Source organism: Aythya ferina (assembly GCF_964211825.1).
Source record: "Aythya ferina genome assembly, chromosome: Z".
Classification (NCBI taxonomy): Eukaryota; Metazoa; Chordata; class Aves; order Anseriformes; family Anatidae; genus Aythya; species Aythya ferina.
In genome coordinates, this window is record NC_140299.1 from 3,536,388 (window position 1) to 3,557,768 (window position 21,381).

The 21,381-nt window shown below is 44.2% G+C and overlaps 1 protein-coding gene across 1 annotated transcript in view; it reads right to left on the reverse strand.

Moving 5' to 3' along the window:
* LOC311426609 (urea transporter 2-like) overlaps window positions 1-18,877 on the reverse strand; it is a 34,669-nt gene extending 15,792 nt beyond the window's left edge. Inside the window, exons 1-6 of the mRNA XM_084503076.1 lie at window positions 18,789-18,877; window positions 15,644-15,836; window positions 14,649-14,796; window positions 12,855-12,989; window positions 12,221-12,270; window positions 11,050-11,308 (exon numbers count right to left, since the gene is read on the reverse strand). Of these exons, the coding sequence (XP_084359202.1) occupies window positions 11,050-11,308; window positions 12,221-12,270; window positions 12,855-12,989; window positions 14,649-14,796; window positions 15,644-15,836; window positions 18,789-18,862 (859 nt within the window). The 5' untranslated portion in view covers window positions 18,863-18,877. The remainder of the gene's footprint in view (window positions 1-11,049; window positions 11,309-12,220; window positions 12,271-12,854; window positions 12,990-14,648; window positions 14,797-15,643; window positions 15,837-18,788) is intronic.
* Between the last annotated feature and the right edge of the window lie 2,504 nt (window positions 18,878-21,381).

The window sequence follows — 21,381 nt, forward strand, 5'->3', positions numbered from 1 at the left end:
TTCCTCCCCAGATGAAGGCCTTTGCACTTCTCCTTGATGAACTCAATAGGTTCCTGAGTGTCCCTTTCTCCAGCCTGCTGAGGTCCTTCTGGGCGGCACCCCCTGATGCACCCACCACTCCCTCCAGTTTGGTGTCTTCTCCAGATTTGCTGAGGGTGCACTACCCCATCACCCAGGTCATCACCAGGAGGTGATGCTCATCCTGCTTGCTGATTTGGGAGGCAGCTCCTCCAGCCAGGAAGGGCTGAGATGTCCTGGAGGCAGGGTGCCTGGACAAGCAATATCAGCAGGTCTGTTTCCATCAGCATCTGTGGCCACGTTGCTTTTCATCATCTCATTTTTATGAGCAAAAGCAGAGTGGAAAAATCTGTTTCACCACAGAGCATGCAAGGGATCTGTCACAATCTCGCACTTGTTTGCTGAGGGAAATAGTTCAGGGTTTATATAGAGCAGACCAAAAGCCAAGCTGGTGCAGGCTGCTTCTGCCCCTTCATTTTGGCCTGTAAAAATTCTCTAGAGAAAGCTGTTATTTGACATTCCTCTGCGCAACAACTGGCAGTGTTTTCTCTAGCTAATGGCTATCAGGAATGCTGAAGGGCCCAGCTCTGCTGTCCGTCTCCCTCTCGTGGTATGTTTCTGGCACAGTCTCATGTTCATTACAAAAATCAGAGCAAATACTTAGATGACAAGTTTTAGATGCCTCAGAAACACCAGTTCCCTGGTGCTGTCTTGTCCGAATCTCCCCATGCTTTGGGCTTGTGTAAGCCTCTGGAAACTGAAATATGCCCTCCAAATTAATTACATCTCATAGTGCATGCACACTACTTCCCTCCCTGTCCACCTGCTCTGGAGCCCCACTGTCCTCTCTGTCCAGCCTGACCTCCTCCCAGGGCTCAGCTTCTCTGTCCACACGGCTAGAAGTGTGCATAACTGGTGTGTGGAAACCTAGTTATTGATCCAGAGCCATCGTCTCAATATACTGGGATAGGAGTGGGGCAGGCATGTGTAAAGAGGAGGTCAGAAATGGTTTATGGTTAGAGTAGGGTGTAGGAAAGCTCTATTCTGTGTTATCATGGAAATTAGGCACCAACAGTAGGCAGAGGTTCAGACTCTTCCTGCAGGCTGGAACAGTGGAGTGCTGGGTTAGCAAGCAAATTGTTTCTTACTTGCAGATTTTTCAAGAAATTTATTTAAAATGTTGCTGCTGAAATGAAGAATGGTTTGGGAGTGTGCTAGCTGGCCAAAGCCAACACCTTCCACAGATGCTGCTGTGTGGTGGCTTTACTGTGCTAGGCAGCTAGATACAACAACCGCCCTCTCACTTCCCCTCCTTAGATGAGGAGGGGAAGAAGTAAAGGAAAGAACAACTCATGGGTTGAGATAATTTAATTAAAGGGAAAAGAAATAATAATTATTAAGGAAAGGTTATTATTAACTAAACAATTTAACTAAAGGAAAAAAAAAAGGGAAAGGGGAAAATGGAGGGGAAAAGGGAAAAAGCAACTAAAGGCTATGTAGAAGTGTGGAGGAAAGAAATTACTCTCTACTTCCCACAAATGAGCGATGCTTGAGCACGTCCTTGAAGCAGGGCCTCAACGCATGTAGTCGGTGTTCAGGAGGAGAACCGACTTTTTCACAACGAGAGCCCAGCCTCCCTTCTTCTTTCTTTTTCCACCTTTTATTGCTGAATGTGACATCATATGGTATGGAATATCCCTTTGGTTGGTTTAGGTCAGCTGCCCTGGTGATGTTTCACTTCGCACTCTTTGCCCACCCCCTAGGAGGGTTAGAGAGAGGCCCAATGCTGTGCCAGCACTGCTCAGCGGCAGACACAACCCTGGTGTGATAACACTGCTGTTCTAGCTACAAGTGCAGAGCACGGCACTGTGTGGGCTGCTGCAGGGAAAGTTAACATCCCAGACAGACCCAGTACAACCTCCAACCTTATTCCATAACATTTGTGTCACTCTCAGATCCCCCATACTTTAGCATATAAGTATGCTCATCACCATTATTCCTTGTCCTTTAACAGATTAATAGGCAGGTGTATCTTTTCATTCCATAGGTCTTTCTTGGAAAATGTTCATAAGAACTGTTGATGATTTGGTCTTCATCTGCTAAACTGGTTGCTAAGGGCAGGCGGAGTTGGATGTCTGGACGCCAGCACCAGCTTAGCTCAAGTCCTTGTTGCACTTTCCCGGTTCCTTGCAAAGTTGACCTGTCATTCTCCCAGCATTATCAGGGTCAGGGCATACGACTCTCAAGCATTCTATCAGGTTTTTAGGATTTTGCACTTGTTCAGGGGTGAAGTTCAAAACTATTGGAGGAAACACCTGTGACAGGTACCCTATATCCTCCCACACACCTTGCCACCTGCCACAAGACTGTCTCGAGACAGATTCCCGGGTAAGCTTTCTAAACTATCGACTAATCTTAGAGAGAAGAGGAAACCTGTTATTCAGGATTAGAAACAGCAATATTGGTTACACATGGATATTCAAAATACTCAAAAGCTGTTGCAATTAGCCCACTGTGAAAGAAGGAGGAGGTACCATTCCTGATATTATTCATAAACTGACATCCAGATGAGGAAAGGAAGGCAGTGTAGTTCTGAATATTCTCTAAAAGATAGTTTCCATGAGACCCAAATGATAACAGTGCAGAGCCTGAATGCCAGATTAAACTCAAGGTCAGTGCTTGGCAGCACAGCGAATTCAAAACAATGAACACAGATTGTAGCACATTCTCGGATCAGATATAGAGGAGAAAGGAGAACATGACATGGGTTGCATGACATACGATCATACAAGCCAATATTAACAGGACACTGAACATGGTGACTAGTGAGTAAGTGTGTTAGTTGTATGAGTTTTAATCAATTCTATTGTTATCTCAACCCTTCGAGCCCCACGTTGGGTGCCATCTCGGTGGTGATGTGCACCACCTGGCACCACTCCGTACTCTAGTGTAGACATAGCCGTGGTGTCCAGCATGGGAGATATCTCCAAAGCCCAAATTAAAACCAGGGAGTCATCTGTCTCAGGAAGCCCTGTGAAATGCAAGTCAAGGAAAACCAAGTGCATTTATCTGGCTGGGTCCCCTTGTTTGGATTTTTTTTCCTTGCCCTTTTTCCAGGCAGCACTGTCCCTTTTATTATCAGCAATGGGCATTACGTGGCTGGTCTGGAAGCCTGTGGAAATGAGATGGAGTCACACGCACCTGTGGGACCACTGGAAATCATTCTTTTCAGCATTGTGGTCCCAGCTCTGATGACCCACTATGTCCAGCTGGGTCCCAGGACAACATACACCTGTCTGGAGGTCACTGGCCTCTGGTACAGTTGTCTTCAGCTTCAGACACCTTCAGATCCTCTCCTCTTTCCCTGTTGTGTACTTCTGACCTGGAGGAGGGTGTATCAGTTCTACTGACACTTGGCACGATCCTGTTTGTGTCTTTGCTCCAGGACCTACTCTGGTGGGGAGCAAAGCTCTCAGCTTCGCGCTATGAGTCTGAACCTTGAGGCTGTTTGTTTTTGTGGTCGCTTAAAGCTTTGCAAACAGCATCAGCCAGATTGAAATGTCCTAAAACAGTAGAGGGTTTTGGAAGCCCAAAGTTAACTGTATCAGAAAGTTAACTGGGTTTCAGAACTGGAGAGGAAATTGCAACTCAAACAGTTCTGAATTCCAGCCTCATACCCCTGTTGTGTGCTTCTGGCACCAGGGGTGATCCCAGATCCAAAGGGATTCATTTTCCAGACCTACCTCAAGAGAGCACTAGCCCCACAAGAATGACAAAGCTTGCCTCATTTTTTATGATACAAGGGAATGCATTTTTCTGCTGCTTCATCCCCTTTTGCTATTTCAGAGCCAGTTCCCTCAACATCCCTGCATCTGATCTCAGCTTAGTAGAGTTTCACTCCCTCTCTGCTTCTTTGGCCCTTATGGTGGGTATGTAAGTCCGTGCCTACTTTCAAGGAAATAATCCATTCTCACAAGCCAAAATGTTGTAGGATATGAAGGTGTTAGGCCCTAGGAAAGAGCAGAACACTGCCCTGGTTCCAGAAAGAAACTCGACATATAAATCCCTGTGGTTACCATGTTCTTAGCAAGTAGGTCTTAACAGAAGTGGAAGATGCTATACTGTACATTGTATGGGTTGCAGCTCTGATCAGCAAGACGAAGAGGGCTGGTAGCTTCTGGAAATGGACCAGCAGACTATAGGAAGAGCTAAAAGCTAATAATCGGTGTGATGTTTAATGGTGTAGTTGCACTGGCTGTAGATGCTTATGGGATTTTGTAAGCAGTACTGCAGAGCAGCATTTTTATGCACATACACAAACACATAAATCTATTTGCTGCAAAGATTCACATTTTGTAGTAGGTAAAAGAAAAAAAAAAGTCATGTGTGCTGGACAACTCAATTTCTGGGAATGGAAAATGCCCTGAGTGGGATTTAATTTACACAAGTGAAATAAACTCCTTCAGCTCCAGTAAGAAACCGTAGCTGGTTGATAGTTCATCATCATCTTCGCCTTCCTGATTCTCTCTGCAGCCAGGAAGAAGCTGCCTGGCTTCTGCCTGCGTGGCTTAGCATAGCAGAGGTTTGTGGATGAGAGGGAGGAGCTGTCAGCGCTCAGCTGAAATGAAGGAAAAGGAGAAAAGCAAGGTCAGGTGCAGGCTGGAGTGCCCTGAAATGAGGGAAAAACAGGCTCTGGATCATGCTAGTTGAGCAGTTTAAGGGTGTCTCTTTATGTCTGCCTTGGCCTTTTGCACAATTTGCTGTGTGGCTGTTGAGATGTGCGAAGCAGCCCATACACCTGCACCTCTGCATTTTGGGTGGGTAAGGTGGCTAGGTGTCTTTGGAAAAGCTCCTATCTGTCTTTGAACCTTGCCCATTCTGTGTTGAGTGAAGCTGCATGCTTTTGGAGCATGGATTTGTGTCTGTCTCAATTCTTTGTGCAAAGGGTAGTCCCTGGAGGGGAATGTGAGGATGCAGCTCCATGGCAGCTTAAACTGCTAAATGCTCTGAGGCAACCGGTAATGCTCAGGAGGTGCTGAGCTGCAGCTGGAGGTGCCCAAATGCAAACTGTTTGCTTGTTCTCAGGAAAAGTGTGGTGGAAGAAACCTTTGCTTCCCACAGAGCTTTCCCCGGTCTTCTCATCTTGCCATGGGGATGTGTGAATTCTAGCTGTTGCAGCAGCTGCAAGAGTTTGCAAAGGACCCCATGAGAACTGCAAAACCAGCTGCAACCAGGGTTTGTTCCCTGTTTGAACTCTCTTTCCATCTTCAAAATTAAAACACACCTGTCTGTGTAAAGGGAAGCAGGGGGACAGGGTTTGGTAAAGGAATCTCACCCTTAGAGTGCTGGCATTTCTGCTACCCTGGCAAACCTGATCGACAAAAACAAAACAAAACAAAACAACAACAACAAAACAGTTGGGGAATATATACATCCCTGCAGACCAGGGCTATCTGGCACTGACAAAGCACAGAGCAACTTCCTAGCAGCTGGAGAGTTTAGGGCCTTGTAATATTTGAACATGTTGTAAAGTTTTGTTTTTGTCAGCTCATGCTGAGAGCCTGTATTACTGGAGTACCCCTCTGGAGCATAAAGCCCTTCCAGATACTTGCTGGATGCTGCCAGGATGCCAGCTGGGAGCTACACCTGCCCTCCCTGTCTGATGATTTGGCTCTCCTGCTTGCACAGACACCGGTCTGTAGTGGTGGCTGTGGGAAGAAGTGAGGTCAGCATTGCACAGGGGCTTTGAAAAGAAAATACATGAGGGGTTCTTGGATGTCAGTGAGCTGCAGACCTCACCGTTTCCATGTCTGAGCTCAAAACATGGCCACACTGTGTGCTGCAGGCCCAAATCAAACCTCTCTTACTCAGGCCAGTGAAGCACTTAAAACATTTTATAGCACTATTTTTTTTGACTTGTAAAAGCCTAGCAGTGAGCACTCACTCCATTTCCCAGCTAACGCAGAAATCCTGCTGCTGTGTGCTGAGATATGTCTCCATGGGAGGCCAGGCTTTGAAATTGTTCGTTGTAGCTTTGGGCTGAGCTTCAGCAAAATTCAAGAGGAAGTAATTTATGAAATGCGTTTTATTACGCATTGGCAGGAGGCATTTGAGCATGCCTTGTTCCTAAGAGCCTAAAGACGTGTGTGGCCCCAGACCAAGCCCTGACCGACTCAAACAATTTCTGTTGCTAGACTTTCTTTCCGAAACATACCCTAGCGAGGCCTTCAACGAGTTTTAGGTGGCTCATGTCACAATTTCCACTACCAGCTTCTGTCAAAATCTCTGCTGCTGGAGAATTCCCTTATATAAAGGGGTCTCGGATAGGTCTCTGATAGCCTTTGGCTAGAAATCTCTCTTCTTCCTGTCAACTCTTTGCAACCCACCCCTGCATCTGACTTGTCAAACTCTTCCTGAGGCGAGTTAACAGCTTCAGCCCTAACAAACCTCTGAGACTTGGCTTCAGCTGAACTTACTGAGGAAAGCAGGAAGGAAAGAAACATCTCCAGTCCCCTCCCCCTTACAAACTATAAATGGCTTCACAAAAATATAGAGCTACCCTGTTTTAAGTGCTCATGTTTAACCTGACTCTTGCTACAAGATGAAAATGGGTACAAGGCCCAAAGTAGGTGGGGTTTTGCTGCAGTCTGGGCTGTGCAAAGGCACTGGGGAAGGGCTGGAGGGATTGCATTTGTGTGCTTCATCAGTGACTTCAGATCTAATTGAAGGCCCTTGCTCCAAGAGACAGATTTTATAAAGCCCAAATCCCCTTTGGAAAAGGCCATCAGGTGAAGGGAGCTGATTGTGGGGAATGAGATGCTCTGGTGTGGATGGCAGCGTGGCTCTGACTTGTGCCACCAACGTTCACTGAGATGGCAAATCCCTTCCATGTTACCTCAGCAGAGCTTTGCTGGTTGTTCATGAAGAGTGATTAACAGATCATTCTGGAGTAACCAATACCCAAGCCAGGACATCCGAAGCACTCATCTCAGCTTTTGCTGTTAGAGGCTCTGCAACAGATCTTAACAACAGAAGCACCTATGTGTGTGTGAGAAGAGATGGAAATGTCATCTCAAACAGCAAAGGTGTTTTATTTATTTATTTTAAACTGGGGGGTTAGAAGCAAATAAAAGAGTAAGAAAAAATGACATTTAGAATAATAAGGTAAGTATTTTTCTTAGAGCCACATGGTGTAGGTAGTCTTACACTGGACTCCAGTTATCACAGAATAGGTGGTCCTCTCTATTCATGGTTCCTTCGTGTTTCTTAGTTTGCTCCCATTTGCCATTGTTTGGTTTTTGAAGGCACGTTTCCAGGAAGTTGTTTTTACATATGCCAGGTGTTTATTTGTGCATGATTATTCATTTCACTTGCTGCAGATGCGAGCTGGTTGGAGTAACTGCTCTAACTACAAAATACACTTTTTTGGGGGGGCTTTTCCCTTTCCCTTTCCCTTTCCCTTTCCCTTTCCCTTTCCCTTTCCCTTTCCCTTTCCCTTTCCCTTTCCCTTTCCCTTTCCCTTTCCCTTTCCCTTTCCCTTTCCCTTTCCCTTTCCCTTTCCCCTTCCCTTTCCCTACCCCTACCCCTGCCCCTGCCCCTGCCCCTGCCCCTGCCCCTGCCCCTGCCCCTGCCCCTGCCCCTGCCCCTACCCCTACCCCTACCCCTACCCCTACCCCTACCCCTTCCCCTTCCCCTTCCCCTTCCCCTTCCCCTTCCCCTTCCCCTTCCCCTTCCCCTTCCCCTTCCCCTTCCCCTTCCCCTTCCCCTTCCCCTTCCCCTTCCCCTTCCCCTTCCTTTTGGCAGAATTAATTTATATTAAATCTGTGGTGCTTCTGGAAATGGCTGCAACTTATTAGTTGCATTAAAAACTATTTTTTTCTTTCTCTTAACATCTTCTGTAGAACTTGATAGCCTGCTCTTGGGGTTGCTTCACTGATAGTTTCAGTCAGTGATTTTATTGCCTACTGCTCCCATCCAGGAGACACTTGATATTTGTCTTGTCTGTTTTCAAGAATTATTAGTAGTGTGTATAGTTATTCACATCTTTTGACTGCTGTTTATTCCCTGTTCTTTATGGATGGTTTCAACTCTAGAAATTGTTTTGCTAATTGATTTCAGAATGGATTCTCTTGTGGCTGAGGAATTAAAGTTTGTAATGGCTCTTTCATGACAAATTATTTCCAGTAACCATATTGTGCTTGGACTTTACTCTTATTTTTAAGAAAATAAATAATATGCTTGGCATAATTAACCACAGTTGATATTTTTCTTAGAAAACAAAACGTGATTCTAGCATTATTTTAGTTGACTCTATTACAGTAATTTTTGTAACTGTTGCTACTATTCAATTCCTTCTTTAATGGTGGATTGTGTATGAGCTAATTTAAATTATGCAGAGCAGATGAACAGGTCCTGCTATTTCAAGTGTGTTTAATATTTCATTGGCTATTATAGAGGGAAGGTGTTCAGACAGCCGTGTATCACCTCATGTGTTATTCTGCCTTTGTTTTTCTACAGAATTAGTAACCTTGAGATGTCTTTGATCTGTAGTAGCTGTACAGGACTGCTTTTTTGCTAGTGTTGGTTTGCTGATATTGTGGCTAAAAGGATGGGTTGGCAACCTGTGGCACTCTACCACCTTCTCTGCCCACTGACACCTTTTCTGACGGTTTCTTTGTCCCGTGTTGTTTTTTTCTGGAATCACCATGCAGGAATATGCAGCTGTGTGGACAGCCTACAAATGCCATTTGACTCTGGCTGAGACTGGAGATCCACCTGCAGCAGCCCTTGCTGGTAGCTTGAAGGCATCACTGCTTTTGTCCAGTGTCTGGGTAATGGATTGCTTCTGCAAACGATCTGTTTCTCCTAAATCACTGGTTCCCCTCCCTTGGTCTTGTGTTAAAGAAATACATCTGTGCCTGCAGCTTGTAAGAGCTCAGCATCTCTGGGTGGCTGCTGGGATTTGCATGGGAGCCAAAGGCAAATGGATTTGCTTTTTGACTTGCTGCTGTTGGACGTCTGTCAGATCTTTCTCCCCTTCATAGAGGTAGGCAAGGTGTCAAGCTCTGGTCAGTCCCATTCCTCTAGGCAAAGCAAAAGTCTCCTGACCAACATGTTGGGCAGGCTGCTGGGATTCTTGGTCTTTTATTAGTCTCTGAGAAGACTTGTGGCATGCAGGAATGCCAGCTGGTTCCCTTGGTGCTTTCCTGGAGGGCCTTTATATGGTTGGATTCAGAGGTCAGCCTGAGGTCTAAAATGGGATGGAGGTGTAACATAGGTGAAAGTCTGTGGGATGGAGCAGGCTCAAAAACTCATTGGGTTCCTACATTTTCAATGACAGAGTTATGCCTACTGAAATTTGGTCTTGTGCATGTGTGAAGCTGTCCTACCTGGTGGAATCTTGAATCTGTTGTAATCCATTTGGGGGAACTAAACTTTACTGAAGTCCCTGGAATGGCCTAACCTGTTTTAAGTATGTTCAGATGCTTTTTAATAGCACCATAACTTTGTCCCTCAGGCTGAATTCAATCTTGTGTGCCTCTGCTTAGGGGATGCTTAGAGTGGCAGTTTCTGGTGCTGCTAACTTTATAAAGTTTATAAAGACACAGACTTTCCCTTGGGCAGGGCTCAGGCCCACCTTTTTTCCAAAAGGTTCAAGTTAGAGCTGGGCTCCTATCTGTTTGCTCAGAGAGCCTCAAATAAATCTGCAAAACAGCCCAACATCAAGAGGCTGAAGGGACAACAATCTAATCTGAACATTGTGTGGTGTCTCTCTGGATTTTAACCTTAAATCTTCAGGTTCATTTGGGTCCATGATTTTTAAACTGATTGTATGAAGTGGCTTTAGATGAGGAAGCCTTTCTGGTAGGCTTTTTTTTTTTTTTTTTTTTTTTTTTCAGTGGCTTTGGAAAAGGTTCCCAAGGATAGTACTCTTTTGGTTAATTAGCCCTTCCCTGTCATAAGGACTTAGAGGAAGCATAGAGTGGCAGTGTTCTTGTACTTTATGTCTGCCAGAAACCACTCCCCTGGGTGTCACAGCACCAAGGTCCTCCTCAGTTTCCCATGACTAACGATGGTGGTGTTTCATGAGGTTTCTCTGGGACAGCCCAGATACTGAAGAACCATGAGAAGATCCCAGTCCAAGCCTCAACAGACACCAAGAGCAGACTTGGACTTGTTCATTGCTTGTGATTTAATGCAACAATTTCCCTAAGAAAGGGAGAGAAAGGACTTTGGTAATTGCTGCCAACAGTAAATGTTTATATAATTCTTTATATAAAAGGCTCCTATTTCCCACCAGATGCATGTGGGGATTCAGATCTGCTATCCTGCAGACTGCAGGAGATAGATCTTCTACTTGCAAGACAGACAATCATGCAAGGAAAAGAAAAACATTTGATCATTGCTAGCTAGTCACTTTTCCAGTACGATTAAAGCATGTATATTTAGACCTTCATTGTCTTGGAGCTTAATGAGGAGTCAGAAGATGCAGCAAAAATAGTACACACTGTAAGAATTTACCTGTGTGTGCTGTAGCTGTTAAGAGGGATTAAGAGGATTAGACATTGATGAGACACAAGGAAGTAAGAGATCAGTCTGTTTATTCCACTTTCAGATGTACATGTTCTTAATTTAAAGTGCAGCACTTGATTTCTTACATTATTTATTATTATTATTAGATGCCATGTCTCATCTCAGCATATTTATTTTTTTAAATTACATATCCAAGATTAAATGCAGCCTCTTGCCAGTGTTTATGTTCTTTTGCCTATTCTTATAATTATTGTTGATAAGAGGTGGCTTTCAATATAATAACATGTGGATTGATAAGGCAGCTGTTATTATGTTACCTGAGTGCTTTTTGGAAAGCTTAGCTTAAGGGCAAATCGTGTTTCCTCCAGCATACAGTGCCAAATCCCTGGCTCACAGACCACTGCCAAAGGTGGTGTTTGTAGCTGCAGAGCGCTTGGCTAGCATCTGACAAACTGCCCTGATACTGCTTTCTCTTGGTCACTGGAAATCAGTAAGCACGGCTGTTTTTGGGGGTGCACAGGGGGGTGCCTCCTGTGCTTATTTTAGAGCCACCTGAAGGTTTCTGCTCCTTTCGTTTCTGCTCTTCTCTTCTGCTCTCTGATGCTCTTCTCATCATTCTCAGGTAGTAGATCCGGTTGGCTTCTGGGTAGGTGACTTTGCAGAGGGGGATTTTGTAGAGGGCTGGGTTGTCTGAAGTTATCAGCAAGAAGAGAAGTGCAGAGAAGCAAAAAGGCCAGGTACAGAGTGGCAGTCCAAGCTGGGAGGGGACAGGACAGACAGATGAGTGCACTTTGAAACCTCTCACCATCCTGTCAAATACCATGTTCTGAGAGTACTACTCACACACATTCACAGTCAGTGCCCATGCGTTCCTGGCATTGCGTCCAACCCTCAGTCCTGCACTGTGCTCTCACCTCCTGACCTGGCTTTGAGTTTGCCAAAACCAAGGTCACAAGAAAAGAAATAGGTGTCCTCTTCCCTGATGCATCCCCAAACCAGGTGTGGTTAACAAAGCAACCCCTCTGCGTGGACCTATGCTCTACTGAGAGGGTGCCAGATGAATACATTTAATGCATTTAAGCTTCTAGTTCTATTTTTTTTTTCCTTGTAAGTTACTAAATCAATTTTATTAAAATATGGTTTTGCTTTAGTCTTTCAGATCTTCAAGAAGACACAAAGCATGGCTGTTCTGGCTTCATCTCTTTCTTGAGATGTCCAGATACAATCAGTTTATGTTTAAGAGAGCAGTGGCTTTTTTATTTTCATTTTTTTTACTTGTATAGTTCTTGTTGCCAGACCAAACTTGGGGAAAAAAAATGGTGGGAGAGTGTGGAAAAAGACCTTGGAAAAAGCAAGGAAAACAGTAGACTGCTGTATTTGTTTAAAAATGCTGCCTGTAACTAAATCTTGCATCTCAAACTACAAGCTGTTTCTGGAATTCACATGTATGTGCACACTCCCACTCCAAAGTTTTTTGAAATCATATTTGCAGCTGTAGTCTGCAGGTGCACTGTTAACTGTTGTGAAATCTATAAAAGACCTGCTGCTGGCTGCAGCATTCTCACTTCAATGCTGTCAGAACTGACAATTTGGAGGAACTTCCTTGGCTTTATATAATGATAAAATCAAGAGTACAGTTAAACAAAACCCCCAAAATAACTAAACTTACCACAGATAGGGCATTAGTAAAAGCTGCTCCAGAGTAGGCACAGAATAATGCTGAGGAAAGAAAACCAAAGACAGCTCAAGGTGAGGAAAGCCTTGCTCATCTTTCCAAAGAAATTATCAGAAATATTAAAGTGTCCAAATGCATGGGAAATGATCCTCCCAGCTACCTGATGTGAGGTTTAATGTTAGAATTCAACAATTAGTTTTTTTTTTTTGTTTGTTTGTTGTTGTTTTTTTTTTTTTTTGAACTGAATTTGTGCAGTAGCTCTCTATTTATGATGCATTTCCCATAAGGGTACATATAGGTCTGAAATGGCTGCTTCTATAAATCTGCCGAGTTTTGAATTTGTTAGGCTTCTGCTAATGGCAGAGCTGTGCTTCTTTCACAAACCCTGGTGCTTCTGCCCCTTCTAGATGTTTCTGTGCTATCAGTATCTAAAGACCCTTCCTTCCGCACTTGTGACTTGCAACCACTTGTGACTAAAATCTGATGCCATCACCGAAATAACTCTTGCACAGTAACATGTTTTGCAGCAAACAAAACGTGGAGTCCACAGTTGACTCCAAGCCCGTATTGTTCATAGACTGTGTGGCTGCATCAATTTTTGGCTCCCCTTAATGTAAAAGATACATACCACAAGCAAGTGCCAGCAAGTGAGTCTGCCAGGTCAGGGCATAGAACATGCCTCCAATCGCAATGCATGCGAGTGCACAGTTGTAATTGTGTAAGCCAAGGTAGATGCTGTCAAAGGGTGTTGCAATGCTCAGTGCTGCAAGACAAAAAAGCAGTGGGTTGAGGTCAGGTATGAAAAGTATCTGCAGGAGGATCCGTGACTTGCAGGGAACCCAATCCCCCTTCCGTATGATATCGAGACATTTAACTGGGTTCACAGTTGCATGACAACCACGTGCAGAAAAAAGGTGAAATAAAATGAAGTTTATGATTTTGGTGCTATGATGATGTCCTTGGGGTTGGTGTTTGACTCAGTCTGAAAGGTTTCTTTCAGAAAAATTTCCTGCTTATGCCCTGAGTGTGTTGTGGTTAGTCCCCCAGATCTCCAGATGGAGGATCTAGCCAGAGTGCACGAGGGGTTTCTGGCTTAGCTTTACTGCTTGCAGAAATCTGTGCTCATGTATATTGTTTAAAGCTCACGCATACCCTGAGCTTCAGTATTGGAGGAACAGCTGAGTGTTTTTTTTTTTTTTTTTTTTTTTTTTTTGTGGGAGGAAGCAGAATTTTCCATCTTTTCTGAGTGACCTTTGCTAAAATACTAAATGTGGCCACTCCATCATTGCTGTGGAAATTCTCCATTCGGGTGGGAGCTGAAGGTCTGCTCCAAACCTGATGTCATAGGTACTTCTACAGGACTTCTCATAGGCTTCAGATGTACCAATAAAAAGGATAGCACAATATGTAGTACACAGGCCACCTTATTTTTAAGATCAAGACATTTCCTGCTATAATGCCCTCATTCGTCTTCTGTTCCTTTTCACCACACTTATTCCCACAGACTTTCCCCTGACCTTTCCCTTCTAGATTAAATGTCAGATCTGTACCCAACTTGCCAAATGCTCTTAACTGTACAAATTGTGGATAGTTTTGTTTAAAAAGACAAATACAAGGCAGATGACATCTTGTATAAAGCTTTTCAGAGCAGAAATCAGAACTTAATGTTGCATGTCTGCACCTTTTTTTAGAGGTACTTGCCTCAGACCACGCTTATTTCATCATAATTTTTTTAAACTAAAATTGCTCTGATAAATGGCATTGATCTTGTCTGTCTTAGCTTAAGACTGTTTCCCAGAGACAGGCTATTTTGGGCAGCATTCATTGAGCTGCTTTTACAAATCTGCAGCAAGGTAGAATGAACTCCATAGTAGAAAAGTCTGTTTGTTCTCATTGACTGGTTAGCTCTGAGGCAGATCTTTGCTTGTGGTTGTAATTTAGCATACTTCTGGTGGCAAGAGATCAATGAAATTATTTCTTTATTTTATTTTATTTTATTTTATTTTATTTTATTTTATTTTATTTTATTTTATTTTATTTTATTTTATTTTATTTTATTTTATTTTATTTTATTTTATTTTATTTTATTTTATTTTATTTTATTTTATTTTATTTTATTTTATTTTATTTTATTTTATTTTATCATCATCTCCATGGGATTCATCAAGGTGGAACAAATACCTGCCTGAATTACAAATCTAGTACCAAGTTCAGAGCTTAAAGAAAGTATGCTTCTGTTCTTGCCTTCACCATGTTGAGTGACCTTCAGTAAGACCTTTGGAATTTAGAGAGACTTTCAAGGATAGGAGTGTATTCCCAAGTACATCTAAGCCCATTCATCTATTAAGTCTGGACAGAATCTCCTGACATCTTGGGTTAAGGTAGTCTAGTTACAAAAATTACTTTGGTAAATATTTCTTACCTGCAAACATCCCCACTGCAGACCCAATTGCAGCATGCAAGCAAATAAGTGGGGAGGAGATAAGTAGAGCAACAAGGAAGATACCTCCAGTCCAGGGGTTTTCGCAGCCATACACTTGCCCAACACCAACCGGGATGGATTGCAAGAGCTGCAGCAGCCAGCAGAAAAGGGCATGTTATTCTAACTCTGAGGACACAACAGTTATTTCATCCAAGCTAATGTTTAGAAAGGAAAGGAAACAATCCTGGCTCTGAGTGAGGCTGCTGGGTAAATGTGAGTATTTTGTCCTTCAGTGTGAATTAGTTCACTGTTTGGTCTGAACTTCCTCAAGTTAAAGATGGACTTTTGCTTCTTCTGGGATGGTAGTATGGTCTCTGAACAAACACACACAGTGTGTTGGGGGTGCCTTTAGTGGAAGAGAAACAGTAACCTTCCTAGGCAGCAATACTGTGGTGGGGTTGATTTATTATATTATATGAAATATACCAATTATCTTTACGTTTCTTTGTGAGGGTGAATGTAATAAAACCTTTTCCAGTGCTAGATCTGGCCTGTGGGGACTGGTTGTAAATGAATTTCTGTCCCTTTGATATCATGATGTTTATTCCCTCTTTTGATATTGTCATTGACTGTCCTGCTGATATCCCTTTAAACACATCCGGGCAGTGGGATTGAATATCGAGATGTACTTCTGTATCAAGAGTACTCAAGCCATGTTTTAGGGCAGTCTAGCTTTAGGTGGAGTGAGAAGTTCAGGATCTTTCTTCCTTCAGCCTTGATCAGCCTTTCTGCTGGGTCAGCCAGGACTGTCCCTGGGGCTTTTAGGGCACTGTCTTCTATGAAATGAACTGAGCCAAGACATTTATCTGTGAATTGCTACAGGCTGTACATATCATATGCCCATTCTGACCTATTCAAAATTGTTATCCAGAGCTGAATGTCTTCACGTGCACATTTTTAATGAAATATCATAAACTAGTTGGGAAGAAACTTACCAGAGGCACATTGATTGCAGTCCAGGTAATATTGGGCACTGATGCTACAGGCTTGATGAGGGTTGTAGGGAAGAAGAGGTTGTAGTGTCCTGTGGCTGCCAAGTACAAAGTCACTGCAATATTGAAGGGCAGAGTGAAAACGGGAAGGTCCCATTTACTGAAGATGGATCCCAATGCACTGGTCAGGACTGGACTGAGTACAAAAGAAGAAAAGAAACAAGTATAGCTTGTTCATAATAGTTAAAGTGGTGAAACACCCTACTACTTTGGTCATAAGCTCTTGTAAACACAAGTGTTTTAGAAACATTGGGTAGTTTCATGTTCTAGACAGCATCAGATCAAAAGTTAGAGAATGCTATTTGTCTTTTTACAGCAATTATCATATACGATTATTGGATATAAGGGTACGTGTAGTGTGAGGCTGTTTATTTGTTGAAGGAAAAAAATGTCTGACTAAGGGATACACAAAAATGGGTTAGTGGGAGGGTGGCTGATGAAGGGGAAAGGGAACAACCACTCAGAGAGGTCCTGATCAATCAGTGGAAATATACACTGACCAGATACCTGTACAGACTGATAAGGAAAGAGATGGAATATGGTAATGTTGATTCAAGCAAGGTTGCCTGACTGAGGATTTCTAAATTGGGCTAATAATAAAAATTAGAGGGAACAATAATCAGAATGCTGAGACATGGACCCGACAAAGTAAAACATAGACAATGACCAGAAACAAACCTCACAGTCACACAGATTGATGGGCTTGCAAACTAGAGACCCGCTTCCAGGAAGATAAAGCTGGACTTTGCAGCTGATAAGAGGGACCCAGACTGGGAGGGTGCAGAAACTGGGTGCCATGAGGTGGGGGGGAGGGTGCAGGGGAAGTGCAGCAGGAGGATGGAAGAGGAGTCGGTAGAAAGAGTAGGGAAGGGCTAGTTGTGTATAAAATGGGGCACTCAGTACGCTTGTCTGCTTGAGCCCTGTGCCTGGTCACTGCAGTTTGTCCCGTGCTCTTATATTTTCTCATTAAACCTTTTCCCAACTCTCTCTCTGTGCGTTCACACTCCCTCCTATGTGTGTGTGTGTCCCACAGGGATCTGTGTGTGTGTGAGTGAATTTAGTGCCAGCTGCTGGAGCCAGGCTGTGGGGCGTAGGCCTAGGGCTGTGGTGCCAGCTCTGGAAGTCAGCGGGGCCCTGCCATCAGCTGCTGGAGGAGTGGGGTCTTCTCCTCCCAGCCCCGGATGGGAGTGGTGTGTGCTCCCCAGCTGCTGGGGGACTGGCGTGAGGGAGGAGTGAGGGCTGGAGCAGGACCATGGATCACAGCCCCTGTGTCTGAGGCTGGCTGCTGGCACTAAATTCACTTGCAAAACCCTGTGTGTCCCTGGGGTACGTGCCCAGCTTTTCTACCAGCTGGGTCTGCAAAGGGGAAAGCAGCAGCCATGTCCCCTGGCATGGGCAGAGGCCCTGGATCCCAGGCACCGGTCTGGGCCCCAGTGGCTGGAGGATGCAGCCATGGTCTGCACCTCGCTTAACAACAGGTGATAAAAACGCCATGCTGTCCTCTCAGGAAAGTTGGCTAGTGTATGGGTGCTCTGCTAGTTATACCAGGCTCAGGGAGACAATAAAGAAAAGCATCCAGAACTGTATGTAGGCCTGCAGGGAAGAAGGTGATCTGGCCTCTACTCCTGTAGAGAAATGTAGCAAGAAACAGAAAAGCAGATTTTGGGGAATACCACAGGAACAGCCATGGAAAACTCTGGTTGGTGAAAAAAGCTCCAGTCTTGAAGAGACAAGAGAGAAGAAGGAATTATAAAGTTGCATTTTGTGTGTTCAAATGGTTTGGGGAGTACCAGAAGTGGTAAGACAATTCTGGAAGAGGAATAAAGCAGGAGAGGTGATCAAGCAGGACGGAAAATCTTAATTAAGAGATGTAAAATATTAAAAACAAACACAAAATAAAAACACACACACAAAGGAAAAACAAAACAAACAAAAAATCCCACTACCACCACCACCACCACAAAAAAAAAAAAAAAAAAAAAGAAGTATTTGGCATTTCAAAAGCAACAGCTTGTGTCCTGTTGTGTAGATACTATCAGTGGAAAAATGCTTTGTTCTCATTTTATATTCTCAGATGAAGCCTATTCTTTTATGACAAATTTGGTTTCCAGAGCAGTTACAGATTTCCTTGTCACTGTGCAAAAGAAAAAACACCACTTCAGTGAAAACAGTGTCCTAATTTCTGTGTTGAAATACAAAGCTTCTGCCAGTTATACATCTTGTCAGGAAGAAAGAAACAATTAAAGAAATGCTGACTTCCAAAGCTGAAATACAAAGTACCAGTTGAAAAAAATCACTGAAATGTCTAATTTTAAAGTCTTTCAGCTCTTCCCTCAAGTCCCTGAACTAGAAGAATAAGGAAAATTTTGAATAAAAAGCCTCAGGGAATTCTGGCAGGCAAGACAGACTAAACATTCTTGCAACATGTTCTGGGTTTTGAGAGGGTGTCACAAAATGACCTTCGCTGAGAGTGACTAATGAAATAAAATATTGAAAAATCTGATTTTAAAAGCAGTGAAATGCAATAATGATTTGTGTCTTATCACTAGCAGTGATTAAAATGTGACTCTCAAATTAATTTCAATCGAAGCTGTTAGGCAGATTCTGCAGTGCTGTTAAGGTCTGTATTTAGCATTGGTAACTAATCCTTAAAGGACATTGTCTGGCATTTGGAGCTACTTGGAGGAATTAATTTTGCTCATGACTGGTTGCGGATCTGAGACGGGGAAGATTGAATTCAGCCTGAGGGAGAGCTCCAGGTCAGTTCAGTGCCTGGGTAAGGGAGGACAGTTGGGGTGCTGAGTGCAATGACACCCGCCCTGAATGTGGTCTGCTGATGAGGGCCATTTGCAGAGTGTTGAAGTAGAGCTGCTTTGTCCTTCTGCTGTGATTAGCTTTGTCAGCGCACTCGGCCTTCTACCAAGGTGTTTGACAAGCTCTGTGCATCAACGAATGCCCTTCCCAGCACTGCTGTGGCTAGAGCTACTGATGTAGGAGACTGGGCAGAGGCGCCTTGCAATGTCTTTAAGATGCACACAGCAGGATTCCTCATTCTCTGAGAATTGTCCCTAGGAGAAGGGATGCTTACCAGGCCATGGATGTAACTGCCACAGGAGGAAGAAGCCACCAGTAGTAGTCCCCTTTGTCAGAGTAGACAGCCATGAGCAGTCCCACCAAGATCCCGTTATAGCCATGCTGCCCGGCTGCAATGGCTGATCTGTGATGGAAAGAAACGTTTGCAAGGCAGAAGGTGACCTGTCACAGAGACCCAATGAAATACAACTTAAAAATGCCCTCCTTCTGGAAAAAGGACTGTAGGGAGAGGATGGAAAAAATGCTGGATTGATGTGCCGAGGGAGGAGGCAGTTTGGAGCCCACTGAACCGTGATGACCCACAAGGGAAGCTGGTCTGCTGGTTCTGATACACCTGAACGTGAGGCTGTGACCCCTCAGCTGGTTCCTGACACCATAATGATCATCCCAGCCACGAGCTTCCACCTACCTGTCCTGGCTGAGGGCCAGTGCTGTTAACGTTGACACAACTGATCCAGCGCAGCCTGTGAGCATCCACCAGGGCTTCTGGATGAAAAGCCCCACTAAAATGAACAGCCCGCTGAGGGGGTTGTTGACAAACATCACCTGGGAGGTGCCTCGCAAGATCCAGTCCACCAGCTGAACCATTAGGGGCTTATCTGGAGGAGATCAAATAAAATTGCTGGTGATAAGGCAGCATTTCAGCAGGGCCTCTTCAAAGCACACTCAGCTCTACAGTTGCTTTCTGGCCACAGAACAGAGGCGAAGTATCAACAGGACTGTAAAAATGGTCTCTGATTTATTGCTGTCTGAGCATATTTTGCATCTGGCACTTGAAAAGCTAACAGGGGTGGACTGGGCACTGCTATAAAGTCCATGGAGAGATTCATAAAAAGTGGTTTATTTATGGTGGTCAAAAAAATAGTCTTTCTTGCACAGTAGGTTGCATAAGATTCTGCTATAAATGTAACAAGGAGATAGACCCTTTTCTATGTATAATTCAGACAGAGAGGGACTTAGGCAAAGGCTGAAAGCAATCTGTGTGGGGATAGGGAAATATAAAAAGAAACACTTCTGCTGTTTTAGGGAGAGAGTTGGCAATCCATGATATGGAGGCACACTATATACAGGAGATGGGATCAAACTCACGAAGTTTAAAAATATTATATATAAAAGTACTTTGGGAAGTGAAGAACCTGAATGAAGACAACAGTTACTATAGCTCAGACTGTCCTCAGAGAAAAGAGGCATTTCCAAAGCACAAAGGGCCACTGCCCTTCATGGAAGCCTACTGGACAGAGCAAATGGACCCCAAGCTTGAGTGCCTCAGGTGAGTGCAGGGGCAGGTGGGATGTGCGTGGCTGTCTGAGCGTATCTCAGCACGGTGCTCCTAGTGATCTCCGTGGGCAGAGGAGGGTCTTGCAGCACTGCAGGAGCTCTGTTGCTGGCTTTTCTATTGTAAATTGACCTGAGGGCTTTTGCTGCCAAGTTTGAGGGAGAGGTGTAAATGGTATTGTGCTGCTGTGTGTTAATAAGCATGGTGTAAGGAGAAGATATGAAAAAGAAGGTGTGCTTGCATGTACAAGATGTTCATAAAATGTGTATATACATTTTTAATCTTTGTAAATATTTAAAATTAATTGTTTCTCAGTTTACATTGTTAGTTAGGCACAGTGCAAAGTACCAGGCTACTTCTTGAACCTGGGCAAAATCTTTTTCCTAATAGCTTTCTCTCACCCACTTTTTCACTTCCCTTCTCTGTTGTATTTATATTTGAGTCTCAAGACCTGTTTTCTGAGGAGAGAAGCTTAAATAGAGGATCTCTGAAGGGCTGGGTACCATCCTGTATCTCTTCAGCATCCCTGGGAGAGCCCTCCCAAAAAGCTGGAGTGCGACTTAAGGGATGGCTCTGCAGGCATCCCTCGGGCGGTGTGTTGATGTGGAGCCAGGCAGTTACAACCAGGAGTGAATGAGCTCCTTAGAGAAAAGTGATTGGGCTCATTTGGGAATTCTTACTAAAATTCACTGTTGCGCTATGAAATATATCAGCAGTGCTCTTGGTGTTAGACACCAGTATTAATGGTATTGAAATATGGTTACAGTGTGTAGGGGTAGGAAGCTTTTCGGGACACTGAATAATAAAAGTGGTCTGCCAAGCACAGGCCACTGGAGTAAACAAAGAGGGGATGTTTTCCCATGGCTGGGGACTGTGCTGAGCCCCCTGCATGGAGGCATCTCAGCCCACCTCCTCCACCAAGGATGGCCACTGCGCAGCCCAGCAGGCTGCACACAGCTGTCTCTTATTCTCTCCCCTTGCAAGAGTTGTGCTGCTAACGAACCTAGCCCTGACAGAGGACCCACAGTCTTGCATAGCCTCCCAGAGCCCCTAATCCCCAATAATTCTGGGTAACACAGACCATCTGCTCATGTATTGTTCCTACCCGGACATTAAATCTTTTGAGATCAGGACTTGCTTTGTACTTTATCAGAACAAAACACCCGCGGTGCTTACTGCTCCCCGAAGAATGGTTATACAAGAGCCTTTGCCCGCACATGCAGGAGCCAAGTCCCCACTGCCAGCCCACACGTGGCCAAGGAGATGGCTGCTGATCTAAAGCACTTACAAATGAGACCAAACTCCCAGCCCT